At 38.6% G+C, this 20107-nt stretch overlaps 1 protein-coding gene across 3 annotated transcripts in view; it reads right to left on the bottom strand.

The window, feature by feature from the left end:
* pex5la (peroxisomal biogenesis factor 5-like a) overlaps positions 1-19376 on the bottom strand; it is a 91699-nt gene extending 72323 nt beyond the window's left edge. For all 3 annotated transcript variants that reach the window (XM_075485431.1, XM_075485429.1, XM_075485430.1), the window contains exon 1: positions 18772-19376. In XM_075485431.1, the coding sequence (XP_075341546.1) occupies positions 18772-18792 (21 nt within the window). In that variant the 5' untranslated portion in view covers positions 18793-19376. The remainder of the gene's footprint in view (positions 1-18771) is intronic.
* Positions 19377-20107: the final 731 nt, after the last annotated feature.

Here is a 20107-nt window from a genome sequence, read left to right as displayed (position 1 = left end):
CTGTTGTCATGAAGCAATCACTTATAGTAAATCGTGAAGGATTGATTTTATATTGATGCTATTTCATCTACCAGTTTGAATGTGGTACGAATAATTTGTTTTGTTCCATTTTTTTTATCGGTGAAATGTGTTGGAGAATGTATGTAATTAATGAAAAATGACCAAGAAAAAATGGCAGCGGAAAAAAAGAAAAAAAATTTCCTTCAAGCTGTGATATGAATTTGCAACTTACAAGTGATTCTAGTTACTTAAACTGAACAGTTTGGTGGATTGGGCATTAGAAAAAACAAACAAACTATCTGGACCAGTACCCAATTGTGCTGATACTGTATCAGCAAAACCTCTACTAGGAAGTCCATTGGACTTCCACTATATTCAGACTGAGCCAAGTGATTTAGTGAATATTTTAAAAAAAGCTATTAAAAGCTCGACAAAGGATTACACCTCAGACAGCCAGCAGGCAGCTATTAAATCTCTTTTTTTTTCTTGCATGTACGTAATTCTCTTTATACACAAGCTGTCCCTTTTGAAAGACACAAAGATGACGTCAGACAGGATTTCTTTAAAAAGGGGCTTTTTGGATTTTGTAATGAAATTAGTTATGTGAGCCGATGCTGTCTGTTGAAGCAAACTGTTGTGCTAATATAGTGACACTCTTTTATCAATATAATAAAACTGAGAGGAAGATTCTGAATATAAATTTCCTTGGTGAACTTGACAGGAAAGGGTTGTCCTAATTCAAAGAGGAAACCACTGATGTTTATCAATTTAGAAACATACTGGAGTTGTGATTTTTCCAGTGCCAAGAAAAAAACACAGCTTCACGAGAAATGCAAACCAAATGCAATAGCAAATCCAGGGGGATCATTAGACAGTCATTGTGCACTTAGCAACTCATCTGTGGATGCTGATGCTTTAAAAGCATTTACTGTACTAGTTCACCAGGTCCAGTTAATGCAAGTTGTCCAACTAAGAGAAGAGTGTGACCTCACATCCTCTTGAAAGTGGAAATATTCAGGTCTTTGACAGTGAAGTGCTTCTTGTCACATGTACTTAATTCATGACACAATAGAATGAATGACTTTGCAGACTTTCTCATAATGACAGAATATATGCATTTCATGAAAAGTTATTTCATTTTATGACTGGGTGCAGTCTACCATATCAAGGCTATGCTGTGATCATCACTTTCTAATGGTACAAATCTATCAAAACATAGTATGACCCTAAAAGAGGAGCAGGTCTTAAATGGGAGCTGCCAGCTTTTATAGATGGTTCTCCATTGTGAGAATGCTTTATAATGGGCAAGAATAGCTGTTTTTCTACATATGTCTGAGTGTGTATCGATGTATAAGAGTGAGGAAGTGACCAGATCGGTGCATCGAAGTGTGTGTGTGTGATAAGGACAGCAACAGTCAGCTTATTATCTGTCAACCACAATCACAAGAAATGTGTTAAGAAGATAGATGCCCTCTCCCTCCATCATTGATCTCAGCGGAGGCCAGATACTATCCAATGCAACACTGCATGGCACTGCTGCAATACACAGTTTTAAGTCTGTCTTTCAGGAAATTTAATCAAAATGTAGAGGTGACATCATGTCATGATCTCAGTATCCCACTTTTAAGATTAAACATTTCTAGGCTATTAGGTTAAAATCAGCAGTAATCCTTTTTTAAATCCTGATTATAAATCAAACTATGATCAAGGGTCACTGTGGCCTGACACAGATTATTACAAGTAAAGTAGACACTGAAAACAGAGCCAGTGTTGCATCTTCTATCTTTGGCCAAACTCATCCCAGCCTGAGCTCTTTATCACAACAAGACTGATGTCCCGATACAACTGCCAACACTAAACCAAACAAAAAACAAGATTTTCCGCTGTTCATGCAGAACAGCTGTACAAGGTAAGATACTGAGTAATTCTACCCGCATTGGCTCTATTGTCTCTGTTTGTTGTCATCCTAAAGGCTTTTAAAGCAGATTTAGTCACATTGTGGTTCTTTTTGTCGTATCCTTGGGGAGCTTTATTACACTTTTATTACTACTCCTTTTAAAAATAAGCAGCTACCAGCCACATCAGCAAGCCAGCATAGCTCTAGTTTCAATCATCGTCAAACAATGAATCAGTGCAAAGCAGCCCATTAGCATCACATGTAATTAGGCTAATCTGTTATAATCTTACCCTTTGGCAAATATGCATACAGTCCCACTTCAACAGATGCTATTCAAGCTATGCAAGATTATTACAGGATGTATTTGTATAGTAAAATCAAGAATAGACTGACATGTCTCATTGCTTCTCCTCATAAACTAGGGATGGCATTGTCTTTCCTCCTTGACTAAAACAGAGGAAGAATATGACTGGGAAAACTGAGCTAATTTGAGCTGGAGAATGTATTTCAACTAAATAGGTTGACCTCTATTATCTGTAATCATTAGAGAATGGTATCAGTGAGAGACTTTTTTTTTCTGGGTAGAAACAAGTAGTCACTAAGCAAAGGAATTCCTCTGCACAGCATCCAGAATGTTCGAGCAGGGACTTGCCTCATGCTCAACCAGCGACTGGGGATCTCAGATTTCTACTTTGGATTTCTATCTCAAAAAACTGTGCACCAAATAAGCTTCCTCTTTGATTTTTTTTTTTTTTTTTGACACTTGATAATAATAACAGGTGTGAAATATCTTATGACCTACCAATCACTGGTTAAGAGCTTCCTTCATCATTGCAGAAATTATATTCAGTATGATGATTTTCTCATGTTAGACCTCTCAGCCAGATGAGAGTGGCTATTTCTGATGAAGGGCTATTGTTGTAGCTTTCCTCATGTAAATGTCAGATTTCCAGCACATATTGCCACAATGAGAAGTTCATCATCAAAAGGCAATCTCTTTGCTGGTCATCAAGAACAGGCTGCTGGTAGTGTGTGCGTATCTGGGGTGTGGTGGGGTAGGAAAAGTGCTCCTCACACTAGATTAGATATGGGCAGCGGGGCTGATTACACAAGAGGCTGTGAGGCATGCATAATCACGTCATACAGCTTAGGTTTTTTTTTTTTTTTCTTTTTTAACTTTCCCTTTACGATTCTGGACAGTTTCAATCTCTGCTGTATCTTGATGCTGAAATGACCACGCAACAAATCAATGCAAAGAGAAATAAACTGAAATAATTATCATGCAGTGAAATGCAATTTGACCTTTAATATCTGATTTTTTTATTTTATTTTTGTAGTCATTGTAGCTAAAATTCATTTCACTTCTTAATTTTTCAAAATGTCTTACTTGTCACATTCATCACTGTTTGTCACGCACAGACGTTTGTTTTAAGTTCTGCGGCATTGGTGCTATGACGCATCAGCTGCAGAAAATTTGAGATCAGGTGCAAAAACTCTTACTTAATAGAAAAATTCACTTCATCTCTTTTAACTCCAATAATGCCAAAAATGATCACACAGTTAAATGACTGGTCTATCAACATACAGTTACTTATTCTATTTGTTGATTTTTTTTTTCTGGCCTCTTGTTATTTGGATACTAATGTGGGCCCATGCTTCTAGCTTCTTGAATTGTAACAATACATAAATTTACTCCAGTGTTCAGTATGTGATGTTTGGTTTGTTTAGAAATTGAGACAAAAATATATAACCTGAATATGTTTCTGTGAACCAATTGTTGAATACTAGATGTTGAATGTTACAAACTTGCAGGACAGTGTTCCAGTTTTGTTACACACGCATGATGTGTTAACTCACACAGAATTGGCACCTTCTTTGCTTCTCTACTGTTTAACCCTTTGGTTCAAACTGAAATATCTCAAACAGCATAGAATGCTTTGCCATAAAATATTCATAGACATTAATGCAGTGCAAGGGATGAGTTGCTTGCATGGCTGGACATTTTTGTGAATGAAATTCTCAAAATATATACTGGATTGACCATTTATGATAAAACACAAATAAAAACAAACAAAAACAAAACTTTAAAAAACAAAAACTAAAAACCCCAGTAAGTTAGATTTGATTTACTGGGGGAATTTTCGGGTCAACATTATCTCTTCGTCTCTTTTTCGTCATTTCTCCGAACACAATAGTGAAGGCCTTTTACTGACCTTTCCTGCTGTATTCTGTCTGGGTACCCTGAGGTGTATGACTGACAGATAGGCTTTAATTGACATGAAAGCATTCTTGAAATTGGGCGAGGTGACGTGAGAGATATGTGAAGAAAGTTTTAAAGTTAAAAGGTCACGGGCAGCTTGATGTCTCTTTATGAGTTTAAATCAAAGAATGGTGGGATCAAGGATGTGGAACAACTTTCTTTCCTCTACAATACCACCGCAGGATAATGGGGTCATTGTTTATACCTTTAAATTCGATTGCAGATTAAATATTTTGAAAGTTCCCGAATGTGAAGGAATAAGAGGATAAATACCACTTTGGAGTGATTGGACAGTCAATTTAGGAGAGTCCTTTTGAATTCCTTGAGTGGAACGATGTTTTACTACCTCACTGAATGCAACTGATTGTTTTCTGTGACCTTTCACTTTATTCTCTATGGTTCAGCAACAAGAAGAACAGCAGTGCGAAGCCTGAGAAAATACTCCTCTGGCTACTGGTATGCTTTAAGTACTACAGAAATGCAACTCCTATCTCAAGAGCTTGCTTATCTATAAACTATAAACAGGATAAGCATTATGTGTAAGCTCTCAGCTCAAAAGGAAATTTGTTGAGTCAGTCTTATACTGCTTCTTAAATTCAATTAAGAATATTTTTAAAAGGTTTTCACAAATGGTCCAGTTACATTACATGTTAATTTCCATAGAGAGGGGAGTGGACCAACAGACCAGAAATAGAAGTGGATCGTGATGCATTATCTGTACTGTGAGTTTATTTCCATTCAGTCATCAATCCAGATGACTCCAGTTAGTGATGATGGTTATGTGCATGGATGAACCCCATGACTTTCTTATACGGTACAGCATTAATCAGCTGGAATGTTACAGAAGCATATTTGATGCCATTAAACCCTACATAACTGAATTTTGTAATAGCAAAAATTTGGGCTATTTATTAATCTGATTTTATGTAAATATGTTGAAATATATGTTTTGTATTAGCAACTGCACATTTCTTAAAACAATTATTTGGTTGTTAGTCATACAGCCTGGAATTTGCAGAGGATTTATGTTGTGAATTTGTTTTGTTTAACATCATGACCTCTGTTGGAATATCATTGCACAGACTTTCATGTGAGTGTGCGTTAGTGCAGAGAAGAACAAGCAGTTTATATTCACATAGCTGCGTTTTCTGGAATAATACCTAATGATATAAATGTGTCTGATCCTGAACGATGAGAAAACAACAACAAATTTGTATGTAGTCAAACTCAAAAGTGAAGTTTTTATGAGATTCAAGGAGGAGTTGATTTATCAGAATAGACCTGATAAAGTATTTTTTGACCTGAACTGAAAATTGCATCTAAAATATTTAACTTTAGAGGTAAGGAGGTTTGTGCTAATATGACCTGCATTGTAATAAGAAATAAGCTGTCAGGGTTGAGTTTTACTGCAGTTTTGGACCTAAATTAAGGACTTTCAGAGGAAGGAGGTGAAGACAGGCAGAGATAGTCTTGGTAGCTTTATTAAAAACAACAAAAGGCACTGATAACAGCCCTTTGAAGTTAGGACCGGAAAATGTTCCACACTTTTTCAAAGGTTCTCACTCCAGTGGTCTAAAACTCACACTGGTCGTCACTCAAATAGCTGGAAAAATACATACACACACACTTCATAGTGAACCAGTGGAAGGTGTTGTCTACAGTAGGCCTAATCCTGAGATTGCTGAGCAGAGCAGAAGTCTGACTTTGTGCCAGATTATATGAGGTATCTCCCAGATGGCTATGTGAATAGTAGACGGGAAATACCTCAGTCAGTTGTGATACAACCTTGTTCTTTTCTTAATGCATTTTATCAGACGTTTAATTGATCTGTTAGTCATGAAGAACCTTGGCATCAGGGCTGGATTTGTACTGTTATAAACTGAACCAGCAAAAGTTCAGACTTAACTGCGTTTTTTTCTTCTCAGGTGTATTTGCTCTTGTATGAATGTCTCTTCATGTTCACGTCTTATAATAATTCAGTATACACACAAACGAAATGAAACCTCAACCTATATCTTCACCTTGGTTTGCAGGAACTTTTCCTTTTCCATAGGCACAGATGTATACTTCTGTTTTGATGATCCATGTTGTCAATCTAGTACAACAGGATTTAATTTGAATGCGATCTCTTTATTATGTTCTGTAAATTCATACACCTTTGTGAAACGGTCCCACAGTCCAACCTGAAATTCATGTACTTTGAACACAAATCTAATTAAATTACAATCATGAATTGGTTTTCAGCCCACGATGAAATGAGAAATTTTGGGACAGATTACCTTCATTGAATTTAATTTGTTCCTAACAAGAGCTGACATGTTGACATTAGTTCGCGATCAGAGCAAATTGCTTCCAATGAATGAAAAAAACATACCTCTCTTATGCTTCAAGAAAGTTACCAACTTGCATTTTTAAGATGTCGTGCTCATTTTCAAACTCATCTAAACAAAATGCTCCCTAAGGGAATAAAGTCGACTATGAAGACGGGAGAGAGAACTGTCGCAGCCACAATTGGCTTTCATTTACTGAATATGCCATCTCAGTATCTACAAGTAAAACGGCTGTCATGTTGGAAACAGTGCCACAGGGACTGTGCAGTTTAATCTGTCCAATAACCTTATACATGAGCATGCATTAAGAGCATGCACAAACAAACTATATTTAAACACACCAAGAAAGCGTCAGCTGTCAAAGATATCAACACAGTCTGGTATCTACATTAACTGAACTACACATTCTCATAGCCAACAAGCAGCACAGGCGCCTTCCTTTGTATACAGACACTGTCACAGATTTACAGAGGATCCTACACTCTCATTGCTTTTGTCAGTGATGGATTAAACTGAGATGGGAGAGAACTGGAAGCTACAATGGAACAATGCTCCTCTTGCCACAGATGAGCAGTCTAGAAATGAGTAGGTACCCTTCACCCTGGGACACAAAGAAATGCTCCCTTGTTTTGCTTTTTGTCTGAACTGCTCTCTTTCTTTATGCAATAATGCCACTTTGTATTGAAACACTAGGTGTTCGCTCCCACTCAAAGTACGATCCATTACCTTCTCTCCTTCTCTCCCCCTCAGTCAATCATGCTTCACAAAGGTTTAAAACTCCCTGAAACGAAATTTAACGATTCAATCAGAATCCTTCAAATTATGTCAAAGGGTATTCTCCTGAAAGAGACTGTTATCTTTTAACTTAAAAATAAAGTTCCTTGTGCCTAAGGCCAGGATATAATTATTTCTTTCTTAAAAGGAATAACTACTGCTCAGACTGGGTCAGACTTGAGTCGAGGTTGTTAGACATATCCTGTAGGTTCGGGTGATCAGTTTTCATGCCTGCAGTGCTTTCTATAATTGGGGCTACGTTTTGGAAACAAAAAATGAAATGCTACATAAATGCATAACAAGTCGAACCCTCCTGGCTTCAGTAGCTGATAGAAAATAACTGGCAAATGGCAAAAACATTCTCTTAATTTTTTTTATTCAAGTGGTAAGCACATAGTTTGCTGAGTATGTAAATGTATTGAGTAGACTTCTGACATTCTCTGTTTAGCTCACTAGATGTACTGATCCAAGGAATTTTGTACTAAACTGCATTCAAATGTACGAGCCTGACAGCTATCAGTTAAATGTTGAAGAGTATAACTTCTGTTGTCATGGTCCCACCCTTAACACTCTCTAAAGCAGGAATGTCAAACTCCGGTCCTCGAGGGCCACTGCCCTGCAGGTTTTAGACGTTTCCCTGCTCCAACACACCTGATTCAGATTGATGCCTCATTAGCTGGTTTGTGCGGAACTTAACAATCTTTTGAAGAGATCCATTTAATCTGACTCAGGTTTGACATCCCTGCTCTAAGTTGATCCCATGAAGTTGGGATCCAGAGAGTTTTTGTTGGCCACTCCCTTTTGAGAGCTGAAAACATGCCACCAAGTCAATCACAGACACAGCAAAGGTACATAGGCTAAATCCAAATTCCTCCATTTGGCCCTTTCTCTCAATTATACCTGCTGCCGTGTTTATGGGGGATTGAGGGATAGTGGTTGTCCAGCCATCAGCAGAAAGCCAGGACAGTAAGGCATTTTGAATCCCTCTTTGGCACATGGCAGTCTCATGAAGAGATATATGAATCACACATTCACACCTTGTCCTCATTATGTACACTTATGTAAAAATGCCTGTATGTCCAGCGACTTATGCCATACAAGCACACATGCACAAGCTTGCATGCAGGTTTTGCATGTGTATTTACGGTACGGTAAGCTTGTACCTGCACGTGGACAAGCATGAAGTGAGATGCATAGTGATTTGCCTATAGGACTGCCCCAGGTGAGAAGTTGGTCAAGCACAGCTAAAAAAGCCTTCCTGCCATCTGACCTCTCAGCTGGTGTACCCTTGAACACAGATGCATCCCATCTGTACACCTAACTCCTATTTAAGCTCCGCTTTGTATTCATCCCTCATATTCTCCTAAGGAATTCATTAACTACAATGAGAGGTAATTATAGAAATGCCTGGCAATCCCCCTCGAACCTGCTTACAGCAAACTAGAAGTTATAGAACACCTGACATAAAAGATTTGGGATACACTTACTCATCAACTGCACGAAAGTGCAAAAATGTAATCTCGCTGACCTCATTTACTTTCATTTTCCTTCAAAGGAGCACTTAGAAGAGTCTACTGTAAATTCACCCACCACCAAACACTAAACAAATTGCATATTCCCATTTTTACTGGGTGTCTTTGCAAAGTGTTAAAATGGCCACATTTTTAAGCTACAGTATCATTATACCCCCCAGTTTATCAAGTCTTCAGCATGTACAAATAACATTGAGGGTTCTTTTTTGCTACTATGGTCTTAGACAAGTGTTTTTAGAAAGGAATTAGTAGTCATGTGACACAAAGCTCTCAAAATTTAGAATTAGCACAGCTAGAACTAACATGCTGTAATATGCTGGGTTGTGCTTAGTTGAAAGTACAGGGTTGTGACAGAGTATTGGAATTGTCATAAATGGTGATCATGAGAGGGATGTAATTGGTTTTGTGGGTAAATGGTAATTGCTGAGATAATATGGAGACCTTGGTTTATGTGGAGGGCTCACCTGCAATTATCTGATCATTGGCTGAGAGAGGAAGAGCTGTTGTGTAAGGCTGAGGGTGAAGATAGTTGCTATGTAGGTTTGAATCAGAAAGAAGGATGTTGAGAGTCTGCAAATCAAAAGATGAGTATCTCTTGCTCAGGGGCCAAAAATGAATTCTCACATTATACATAGCAGTGAGAATGAGCCACGATGAAGATGAGAGCAGTTTTTCATTAGCTCATCAAGTAGTAACAGCCTAACAGATAGACCCCATTACTTTGATTTAATGCTTGGGTCTTTTCTTCACTATCTGTTCTCATTTCGGTGAAACTATTATATCCCTTAAAGCAGTGATTCACATCCAGGGCTGCTTGTACTATGGGGGGACTTCCACAATGGCCAGAGGAGCATGGGAAGGAGTCTATCAAGTCATTTGAAAATTACAACAAATCGCATATATAAGCTGTTGTTCCCTCTTTTGTTCAATATTAAAAAAAAGAAATTGACGAATGAACAAAATAATTTTAAATGACAACAAAAACAATTGAGTTGATTTCTTTTTTTCTCAGTGGGTCTTTTTTTTTTTTTTCTAAATCTCAGTGGGTCTTCAATAATCCTCTACAATGGCAAATGAAACAGGAAGAGAGTCACTAACAGATTTATTCTGAGAAGTATACATAGGAATAAATTCCACTATAATAGATCCATGAGTATCTGTTCCTGCTTTACCTAAAAACGTGTTGTCAGTAAACTGAGTCACAATGAGTAACTAAATGTAGCTGAAGTAAGTTTAATCATTCCAAAGCATTTCTAAAAGTTATGGATAAACAGCTATTCAGAATCAGTGAGTTTAATGTTTTCAAATGGTGGACTGAAGTAGATAAATCATTTCAAATCGAGAAATCTTAACATGAGAAATTATGATGATTTGGTCCATTTGACAGGCTGCACCGGTTTATATTAAGATCACAATAATACCACATTTTGAGTTGTGAAAAAATGATTGGCCACTGAATTCAATTTGATTGAATTGATTTATGTTAACGATTCAACTGCAAAACAGTTTACCACACTCATTTAATTTGTTTATTTAAAACTATCAGACGTCTACAAATTTGCAATTTCTCATTACCAGTGTCTGAGTGACACACCTCAGTGCTGTACATACTGTATGTTACATACAAGTCAATCAGCAAGTCCATTAATCACATGAAATGACAAACTTTACTCATCTACTCCTTTACCTGGGTTTTAGTTTGGCTATAATGTGCTGGTATAGTTGTATTTTTAAATTGAGTTCTCTCATACCGTGGCTTTGAGTTCTTCAGTAGCTGGTGAAGTGTGTGATTTTTTACAATCAAATTAAGCTGTAAACCATGAAAGATGCCACATATTAGATCATTCTATTCCTCTCTCAGAGTTGGAGGGCTTGACAGTGCCTCTTCAGTTCTTCTCAATTCTCAATACCAGTAATGATACAGCAATAATAGACTATAATAATAATGAAACGTAACTCTTCAACTTTATTGTTCTGCTAAAGCTGGAAAATAATTAATTATTTATACTAGATTGTAATTTGCAGCCAATTTATCTAATAATCCTTATGTTGATATTCGCTCAAATATTTTTGGAGAAGCACGGAGCCTTGGCAGGAGAAATCTTCTCAGCAGCAGTCTCCAGTTTTGTCTTAGTAAACAGCTTGGAAATGTAACTTATTTGTGACATATATGGAGTTAGATAATGTTTTCCTTAATATTTGTGCTTTCACTGTTATCTGTCCATGCAATCCAGTGATTGTTGAACTATTTTATTGAGCTTAAAATTACAATTTCTACCCAACTATTCAGTCCTGAGAGATGAGAGGAAAAGTATTTTCTCTATCCCATGTAAGGAATGGTGGAAACAGAGTAAAATATCAAATTAAGTGTTTAAAACAGCCTTAAATGAACGAGATGGGAATTTCGTTTCGGAGAGACTGGCTCTAAATCATCACCGATTCCCTTAAAGGTGAAAATTCTGCTCACATCTGGCACAATGAAGGATATATTTGTTTATCAACACCTCTCATCCATGCAAGCTCATCCCTCCCTGGAGAACCAGCCACATGGTCTCTGCACTGAGGCCTGGAGATGCCTGGTTTACTGAGTAAATTAATTCCCAGTTGGAGCAGACTGTTATGAATGGGTTGGGCTGGAGATGGATGAGCTACCCATTCTTCTGCACCTAGTGACAGAGATGCTGGAGCTTGTCCTACTTTTGTTGGTGGAAAAATGTGGCTTTGTACAGTAGCTCAGGGGACACTCTGTGTGAGGCTGAGAGGGCAGTCGTGTTAACGTTTGTGGAGCAGAAATGCACCCAGAGGAAATCTACTAAAAGAGATGATGATGTAGAGCTATGAAACTGAATTTGGGTTCTTCACATTGATTAAAGCGCAACTAAGATGCTGGCTTTTTGTTTGACAAAGTTTGTGCAGACATTTGCGATGTGTCATTACTTCAGGTCAGTCCCTTGACATTTAGTCTGAAATTCATAATGCTGTTCAAGCTTCATGAACTGCTGCTCTGCTATAGGTAAACAACTCTCTTCCAGTCCTGTCCCTTCTGTTGAAAGTATAGGGTTTCATACAATATGCCTTTGCCTGATTTTCCCAGCTTTCTATACCCCGCTTTGATGTCGTTGTTCCCTTTACCTAAAAAACTATGTCGTACAACATTTCAGTACTTCATTCCTTTCTAATGAATAATTGATCAAATTACCTTTGACGTTGCTCTTAAGTATTCTGCTTGGTATTCACAAATACACACACATAAACACGCAAGCATCACGTAATTTATTTACAGTGGTGCATCCATGAACTGAATTAAAGGCCTACAGAAAGGTGATTTTTTGCACAAAACTGAAATAGCAGATCGATTCCTTATATACCATGGAATTTTTTTTATGATTTTAAAATAATTTTAGGCCCCTGGATAGTCCTGATTAGGCCCAATAAACTATCACCACATTTGACTCGAATTTGGCAAACTGGAACGACAGGTGCGTGACGTCACGAGTGCCAGCTGCTGGAACAATCACCAGTAGTTCTAGTAGCGAAGCCAGCAGTTTGCCAGACCTGGACAGCTTCTTCACGGCAAATTTCGATGTGTGCCGCGGGACGTCGCTTGGAAATATAAAACGTTGGGTTCAGTGCAGTTTTTATTGCGAGTAGATGTACGAAGTGTGTGTGTTGTCCTCAGCACCAGCAGCTCACACCACCGGGGGCAGAGGAAGCAGAGAGACCTGCGGTCGGACAGGAATCCACCTGGCGGAGAGCGAACACACTCTCCGCCAGGTGGAGAGTGGAAATCAGCCGGCAGAGCGATCATGTCCACGTCGGGGCTCTTGATGATTGCTCTGCCGGCTGATTTCAGGGCAACCATCCCGCGGTGTGTCCGCTCTCCGCCAGGTGGATTCCCCCTGAGTGTCCGCACCGCAGGGAGCTGAACACGGCGGGATGGCTCCGGCTGATTTCACCAGAGAGGAGGCAGGCGGACAGGGAGGCACAGACACAAGTTCCGACCGCAGGTCTCTCTGCTTCCTCTGTCCCCGCAACATTTGAAACTTTTCAGGTGAGAAAGTAGTCGTTTAGATCCCCAACGTGTTGAAAACCTGACAAAATACCGGCTGTTTACCATTTTGTTCCGACGAATTCGGCGCTGCTAAAGCTAGCCGCAGTGAGCAACGCACTTCCGGTTATTTTGACAAAATAAAATACCCATTGCCTTTTATCATAGGGAAAGCCATTACGTGCTGTTGTTTTGAAAACAGGAAGTGAACCTACCCTCGTTGTAGCTAGCTTGAAACTGCGGTTTTGACAGGAAATGCCGGGTTGCCACCGTCCTGCAGTGCTTCTGTCTCGGCTTGTATGGTGTCGCGGGGCAACTGATTTGTCACTCACAAAACAAGTTGAATTGTCGCTAGATTCAGCCAGATTGAGCCCGAAAGTCGCTAAATTATTTTTTTTTGTCGCCAGAGATGGCCAAAAGTCGCTAAATCTAGCTAAATTGGCAACACTGAGGCAGCCAGGAAAAACCATGGCACTTGTGACGTCACACGGAAGCCCCGCCCCCAGTCTGGAATTCCAGGAAGGTTTCCTAGCGGCAAATTCAAAATCGCAAATTTCATGCGTTTATGAAATGTTTTGGTGTAGAGTCCAATGATCATTATTGTTCCTCTGTGTATGTATTATCATTATGTATTGGGTGTAGTGTCAGCTTTCTGTAGGCCTTTAAGCATAATAAATTCCTAAATCTGTTTAATTTTCAAGCAAAAACTTTAATGTGTATGGTGTATACAAATATGTCATTCAATGAAAACTGTCAGACATGTAGTCTTTGTTTTCAACGTTTTGTGATTAAAGACTTGCACAGATACTGTACAGTTTGAAGCTATACATTTCCAAACATTGTGGAGATGAGTGTGAATTATTTTGCTCCAGCCTAGTTTAATCTTAAAATGAGACATGCTTTTTAAAATTTTGTGCAACGTATGTTTTCTAAGAGATTAGTTTATTCTCAAAGTCTAAGTATAATTTAATGTTCTAATAATCATATTCTGTGTGCACATATTTAATCAATCAAAGTCAAATCAAATCAGCTACTACTCTAACCCTAACCCCCTCCCTTTCAAGCTCGGGTCCTCTACCAGAGGCCTGGGAACTTGTCAGTTCTATGCAGTACATTAGCCATTCCTTGGACTGCACTTTTCTGAACTCAGATCTGTGATGTTAATGGGATCGGTTGGAGCCACTGTCCAAGGTGAGAGTGGGTTCTTTTGCTGCTGCTCAGTTTAATGTTAGAATGAGACAAGCTTTTTTTTTTTTCTTTTACAAAGGCTCAGAATTATTGATATGTTCTGATCACAGACTGAGCATACATGTGATCAATAAATGACTCGTGCAAACCATTTTCTTATACCAAATACAACTACAACAGCTTATTGTAATTGATTTAAAAACAAATAAATAAATAAAGTGACAATAATACATTGTTGTTAAAATTAGAGAGGCATCATGACATCAAAATTTTCCTAAATATTTAGTTTTTTCCATGTACCTGTATAAAACAGTCCCCGACCTCTCTGACTGTCCGCTCCATGAAGAGATCAATGATGTAACATCTTGTCATTTCAGTCCGATCACAGCTTTTGATATTGTCACTGCTAAACCAGGATATTAAACAGGGATTAAATTCCTAAACAGCAGAGTGAATGAAGTTACACAATACATTTCACACTTATTCAGACACTCCTGCTGATAGTCCAAACTCCAATCAGAGATGCCGTCTCTGCTGTGCTTTGATTCTCAATCCAAAATCTTGTAGGATTGGAGTTACAGTACAATGCATACCTTAATTTGAAATAACCTTTTCACCCCTCTTCTCCACTATAAACTAGTTCCATCATATCTCCCTCTTCCTATTATTGCAGAAACCCCATTAAGCGAGTGCTGTGAAGGTCAGCACATTTGTGCTGTGAAGGTTCGACTTTGACTTCCCGTCAGCCACACATCGAGTCTATAATTACAGACTGATACTGCGCATTTAAACCTAGTTAAAACTCACAAATGCTTCCAAATATTTTTAAAAATATTCGAAATAGTGACAATGAAACTTATTAAAATCATGCAGGATAATGGGTCTGAATCCTAAACAGACACTTTTTCTTCCTGAAGAAGAAACCGGTTAAGAAACTGATAACGCAGTGGGGATGTGATGATGTTAACAGTCTACATCCACTTAAAGGAAAATAGATGGGGGAAATTATGTGTCAAATATGTTGAGACTTGCTAATTTCTCACAGTTTACTGAAACTGGGCTTCCAAATTCAGTGACACAGCTATGTTTCTTGTGGACTCACACGTTCAACAAGGAAAGCAATGGTGTCTGTGGAGCTTTCATTCCAGCCGGATACCACCTGATTTAACTCATTATCCTGGCTCCTGAAATAGTCAGGCCTATTAAATTGCTCTTAATCAAAACCATGCTTCATTAAAACAAGGAGACTTTAAAAGAAAGCTTCCAGGACTCCTTTGTCACGGCTGAGGATGACTACCACGGCTGTCAGAGAAGACTTTCTGTCAGCATTAGAAAGGAAGGAGGCTTTACCTGAATCCGAGGTCTAACAAATGATGATCTTATTGACTTTGATTGATGAACTTGTGTACTACAGTGTTAGGAGCATGTTTGAATAGACTCCTGGAGGTGTTGTGAGGCACGCTCATCCCTGTATGTCAGCTGATTAATTTAATCGACTGCTCAGTTGTTGTTTTTTTACTGATTCTCTTATCATCATTATTATTATTATTATTATTATTATTATTATTATTATTATTATTATTATAACAGCCCTTCAAGAAGATTAATTTACAAGAAAATTCTTAATTTTTTGTCCAGTTGATGGGTATATGTTTATATCATTGGGGCATGTTATTTTAACTTTAAACACATCTGATTACATGCATTTACTGTATTTTGTTGTGTCAGCACAGCCTTTTGGGAAAGCACTGAACACATTGGCATTCAAAACTAAAAACACAAAAGGATGTACCAGGATGTTTCAAATGTGTACCACCTAAACAGACCACAAAACATGGCAAGTAGACACTGTGTCACTGGCTGTGGGATAACAGTGTTCACCCAACAAAACAAACTGTCTGAAATCTAATGAAATAGTAATGCAAATCACAAAGATCTTAAGAGACTTGAACTACTTATGATCAATGCTTGCATCCATCCAAGATCTTGGAATAGAATATGCTAATCAAATTATGTAATCATGTTGTGCTTAACAGAGCAAATATCTTAAGGCTGAAGCGCATCGCTTTCATTAGACCAGGTTGTCTTTTAAATACACAGAACAAGCACTCCTGTGATTAGAGTCACTGTAAATATGAATACCAAAGCAGAATAAAAACACTACAGATATTCTACATTGTCAAATAACATAGAACTTTGTCATCTGAAGGAATATAAATTGAGTCAATCTCAAGGTATTTCTTAACTGCAGTATATCAAAGTAAATATATGTGGCAGAGTTACTGAAACAATATGTCTTGTAGCGCTCTGTTTGATAAAGATGAGCAGCAGTGCTGAATCAGCTCACCTCACAGCATCTCCAGTTGCACCCTCGCAGAAAGAGAAATGAGGCTGACATCCACACCTCTGAACAGCTTCTCTTTAACTGCATCAATCTTCCCCGCACAAAATATATGCATTAGTTACATGCATAACTCAAACTGGTTACAAAAAGAGGACGTTGACACGTTCAAGAGAGAAAGAATGACTTAAAAAACAGAGGACCTGAGCCCAGCATTGTGTTTCTGCCAGGCAGCACTGATCATGCCAAGCTCTGCCATTACCCATTCAGAGTCCAATCCACACCAACCTTGAGGATAATGTTTGGCGTCGTTCACAAGACCCTGCTAATGCCACGATATCTGTTCCAAAACTGCATCATTATGTGCATATAAGACTTCTGCATAGCATATGAGTGAGTGCATGGAACAACCTTACTTGTCCATTGATTAAACTCTACATCAACAGCTTATCAAAGGAATGAAAGAGTTATAAAATAAGAAAAAATAAGATGGAAACCAAATACCCTTATCTTGTTCCCCCAGATAGTTGGCTCCTGAGCTGCAGGGTTCATAAGCTGACAAATCTTGTTGACTGACAATAAATAAAGGCCAACTTACAAGTGTAGGAACTTTGGGAAAGGAAATCTGATAACTCAGAGCACATGACCAATGCTTTAAATCAAGAAGTCTATGTATGAGCATCATTTAAAATTCCTATCTATAAAGACCCACAGCTGTCAATTATTTATGCCCTGAGCTTCCATTCAGAGGTCACATCAACAATGGGAGATAGAAAAAAAGAAAATTTCTGTGGATGCAATCGGCACTCATGTAATGATTTACCATGTATCTGCCATAAAATAAGATAGAAACAGCATTTCAGAATTCTTGGAAAAACCTGCAGGTTCTAAAAGCATGTACCTGCAGGATATGTTTGTACAATTAAATCGAGATAATAATGAAATATAGTGTGAGCCTTTTTTCATGCATTTATACAGGCGCTTCATTACTACCAGGGTGCTCTATAAGTGAAGCATATTTATCTGTGCTTATCATAAAACAAAAATCCCCTCCCTTTCCCCACATATGTATGCAATCACATAACTTTCAGGTTCTATATCTGACAAAGATCCAATGGGATATCAGAAATTCAAGTAGCTCAGATATCATACGCACGCACACCAGCAAACTCATGTGACATTAGTGAAGAAAGGGTCGTCAGCAGCAAAATGAAGGCATCAGTTCTAATTACTGACAGATAGAGCATCTGCTCTGCTTAATTACCCCAATATAATGGCTGAGAAGGAGCATTATCTTGTTTGTGATATGATCTTAACATTGTACAGAGTGATACAACTTGCATGCATGTGATGAGAAACATTCAGTGTGTAATAATTCAAACATGGATGAAACATGGAAAATATATATTAAAGGGAATATAATGTACGTGGCTTTTCAGTAACTGTTAACAAAGACCCTTGAGGTACTCTAGACAAGAACTTTTGGCCTCCTCTTCATGCATTTTCAATGAATACTGCGGCTTGAGTAATATATCATGAAATATTCAATTTTAGCCTTCAATGCTCCAGAGGACTGACTCAGGAACAGTCTTATATTACACAATCATATATCTGAGAACTGGAGTGTCTGTATCAACCAACAGTATAAATTTCAATTCATGCATCTAGAATAGAAAAGAGGCTTTCATTAACCACTCGGGGATTATTGTTTGGCAAGATTGGCGCCTGACAGCGTGTGATTATACCAGATCAAACATGCAGTTTTAGAAGCTCTGCTGCAACCTCCTGAACCCACTGAAGAAACATAGCCAAGGCATGGCAGGATTTTTCATTATCGGCTATTTTGTCATGTTTTGTGCTTTCTCCTCACATATTTAATGCCTCAACTAAAATTGAGTCCGTTCTTTTGCTGCAACTTGCAGTATGAACACTGACGTCAGATTGCATGACGTCAAGCCGGCGTTTCTTATGCAAAAGTATGAAAAAAGTAATGATGTGCAGCACCGCCAAGTTTGCCCTGGTGTTGACTTAACCTTTGTCTTGAACCTGCACGTGCAGTAGGCACGCAGTAGTTGCTCTCAGTATCTCTCCTCCCAGTGAATATTGAAAGTAATGTAGCTAGCTGACTAAGTAGAGGACGTGCGTTCACAGCTCCTTCAAGCTGAAACTATGTGCCTGCATTTGCTGTGTATTTAGCCAAAGGAGAAAATCCAAAAGCAGTTGAACAGAGGTCTGAAATCTCCTCTTGCCTCTTGATTACTTGATGCCCCCAGGGTAAAAAATGCCCTTGACTTAAACTAGGTTGCAAGAAGTGCGTCCTGTTCGCACCAGTTCGTTTGTTTCACCACAACCACGTATCATGTTTCATGTTAAATGAACAATAAACAGAGCTCGACTTTACCTGTAAATGCCCCTGGTACATATTGAGCACACAGTCGGTCGCGGATCTCTCCGTCGGCGGATCTTTACACTTTTTCCAGACTTGCAGCAGGTAAGAGCAGAGTGTCAGACTGGAAGTGTAGACATGAAAAGCCGCAGCAGAGTTGTCGGACAGGAGGTCCGAAGGCGCAGACAGAGAGGAGCTGTCCTCTCCTCAGGTGCTGAAGCTGACACTTTGCGCTCATCCAGGATTTCAGTGAGCCGTGACAGTCAAGCGCGCCGGCAGTGCGACGTGGGTCGGACTTTTCTTTTCAAAACCTTGCAAATTCTTCACTGAATGATGGAGCTGGATTTTAACCAGCACCGTTTTGTGAATGATAGGCGAAGCCTTGCAGTCCTTCCAGGAGATAGCAAAAAAAAATCTTCGTGACTTAAATTTTAATCGTAAACGCACTCCAGTTCTTCAGCGTCTCTCCCTCTCCCCTCCTCTCTCGGCTAAATGTTTTGTCGCTCATTGTCTTCTTTTAGTGCACTCCTCTCTCCTGTTTGTCAACTACCCTTTCTAACCCAGCCCTCTGGTGCCTCCTCCAGTGCTGACGTAAACGCTCCACAAGGAGGCACACAAGCACATTTCCCTCACTCTCAAGCATGTTCGGAAAATTGCACTCGAAATTCCCCAAAGTGCAGGTTATTTAGCTATTTCCAGCTTAGTTTGTGAAAGCTTGTAGTACCTTAAAAGTTACTGTGTTTATATGAAATTCAATTGACTTGGTTATGCTGAAAACATTTCTGTTTATTCTGATTGACCCCAGCAAAACCCTGTAAAGGCACGTTATGTCTGAGAGTGTGTTATTTGCATCAGCTGTTGTTCCCAGGTCTTCCTCATTAGTGGAAGAAGTAATTATATAACTAAAAACATGCAAGATGTACACTAGTTTCTAAGGTAGCTAATTATGGATAAGAACGAGAAGACACGTTGCCCTAGAGTGTATTTCTTGCACAGAATAACGAGTTTTACTGTAATTATGTAAATGATTTTGCATATGGGTTAAGTCTTTACAGTTTTACTGACTTAGGATGTGGAAACCAATTGTATGTGCAAAATGTGAATGTCTCGTAGAAAAGCACATAGTATGAAATATAGAACAGTTTTTATGTGAAGTACAACCCTTGTGCACTAAAATATCAAAATATTAAAAATTTTAATGGCCTCTCAATACTGACATTGATTCTAATACTTCCTCTTAAGACAATTGTCATTTTTAATATTTGCATAGCCTCTACTGACCACTGACCAACAGAGCCAATAGGCTGTGTCTGTGTATTCTACAGCATTGCTCCACATGAGAAACATCCCT

Source organism: Odontesthes bonariensis, chromosome 15 (genome assembly GCF_027942865.1).
Source record: "Odontesthes bonariensis isolate fOdoBon6 chromosome 15, fOdoBon6.hap1, whole genome shotgun sequence".
Classification (NCBI taxonomy): Eukaryota; Metazoa; Chordata; class Actinopteri; order Atheriniformes; family Atherinopsidae; genus Odontesthes; species Odontesthes bonariensis.
The sequence above is the reverse complement of the archived record's forward strand: the minus strand, read 5'-3'. Positions and strand labels throughout refer to the sequence as shown.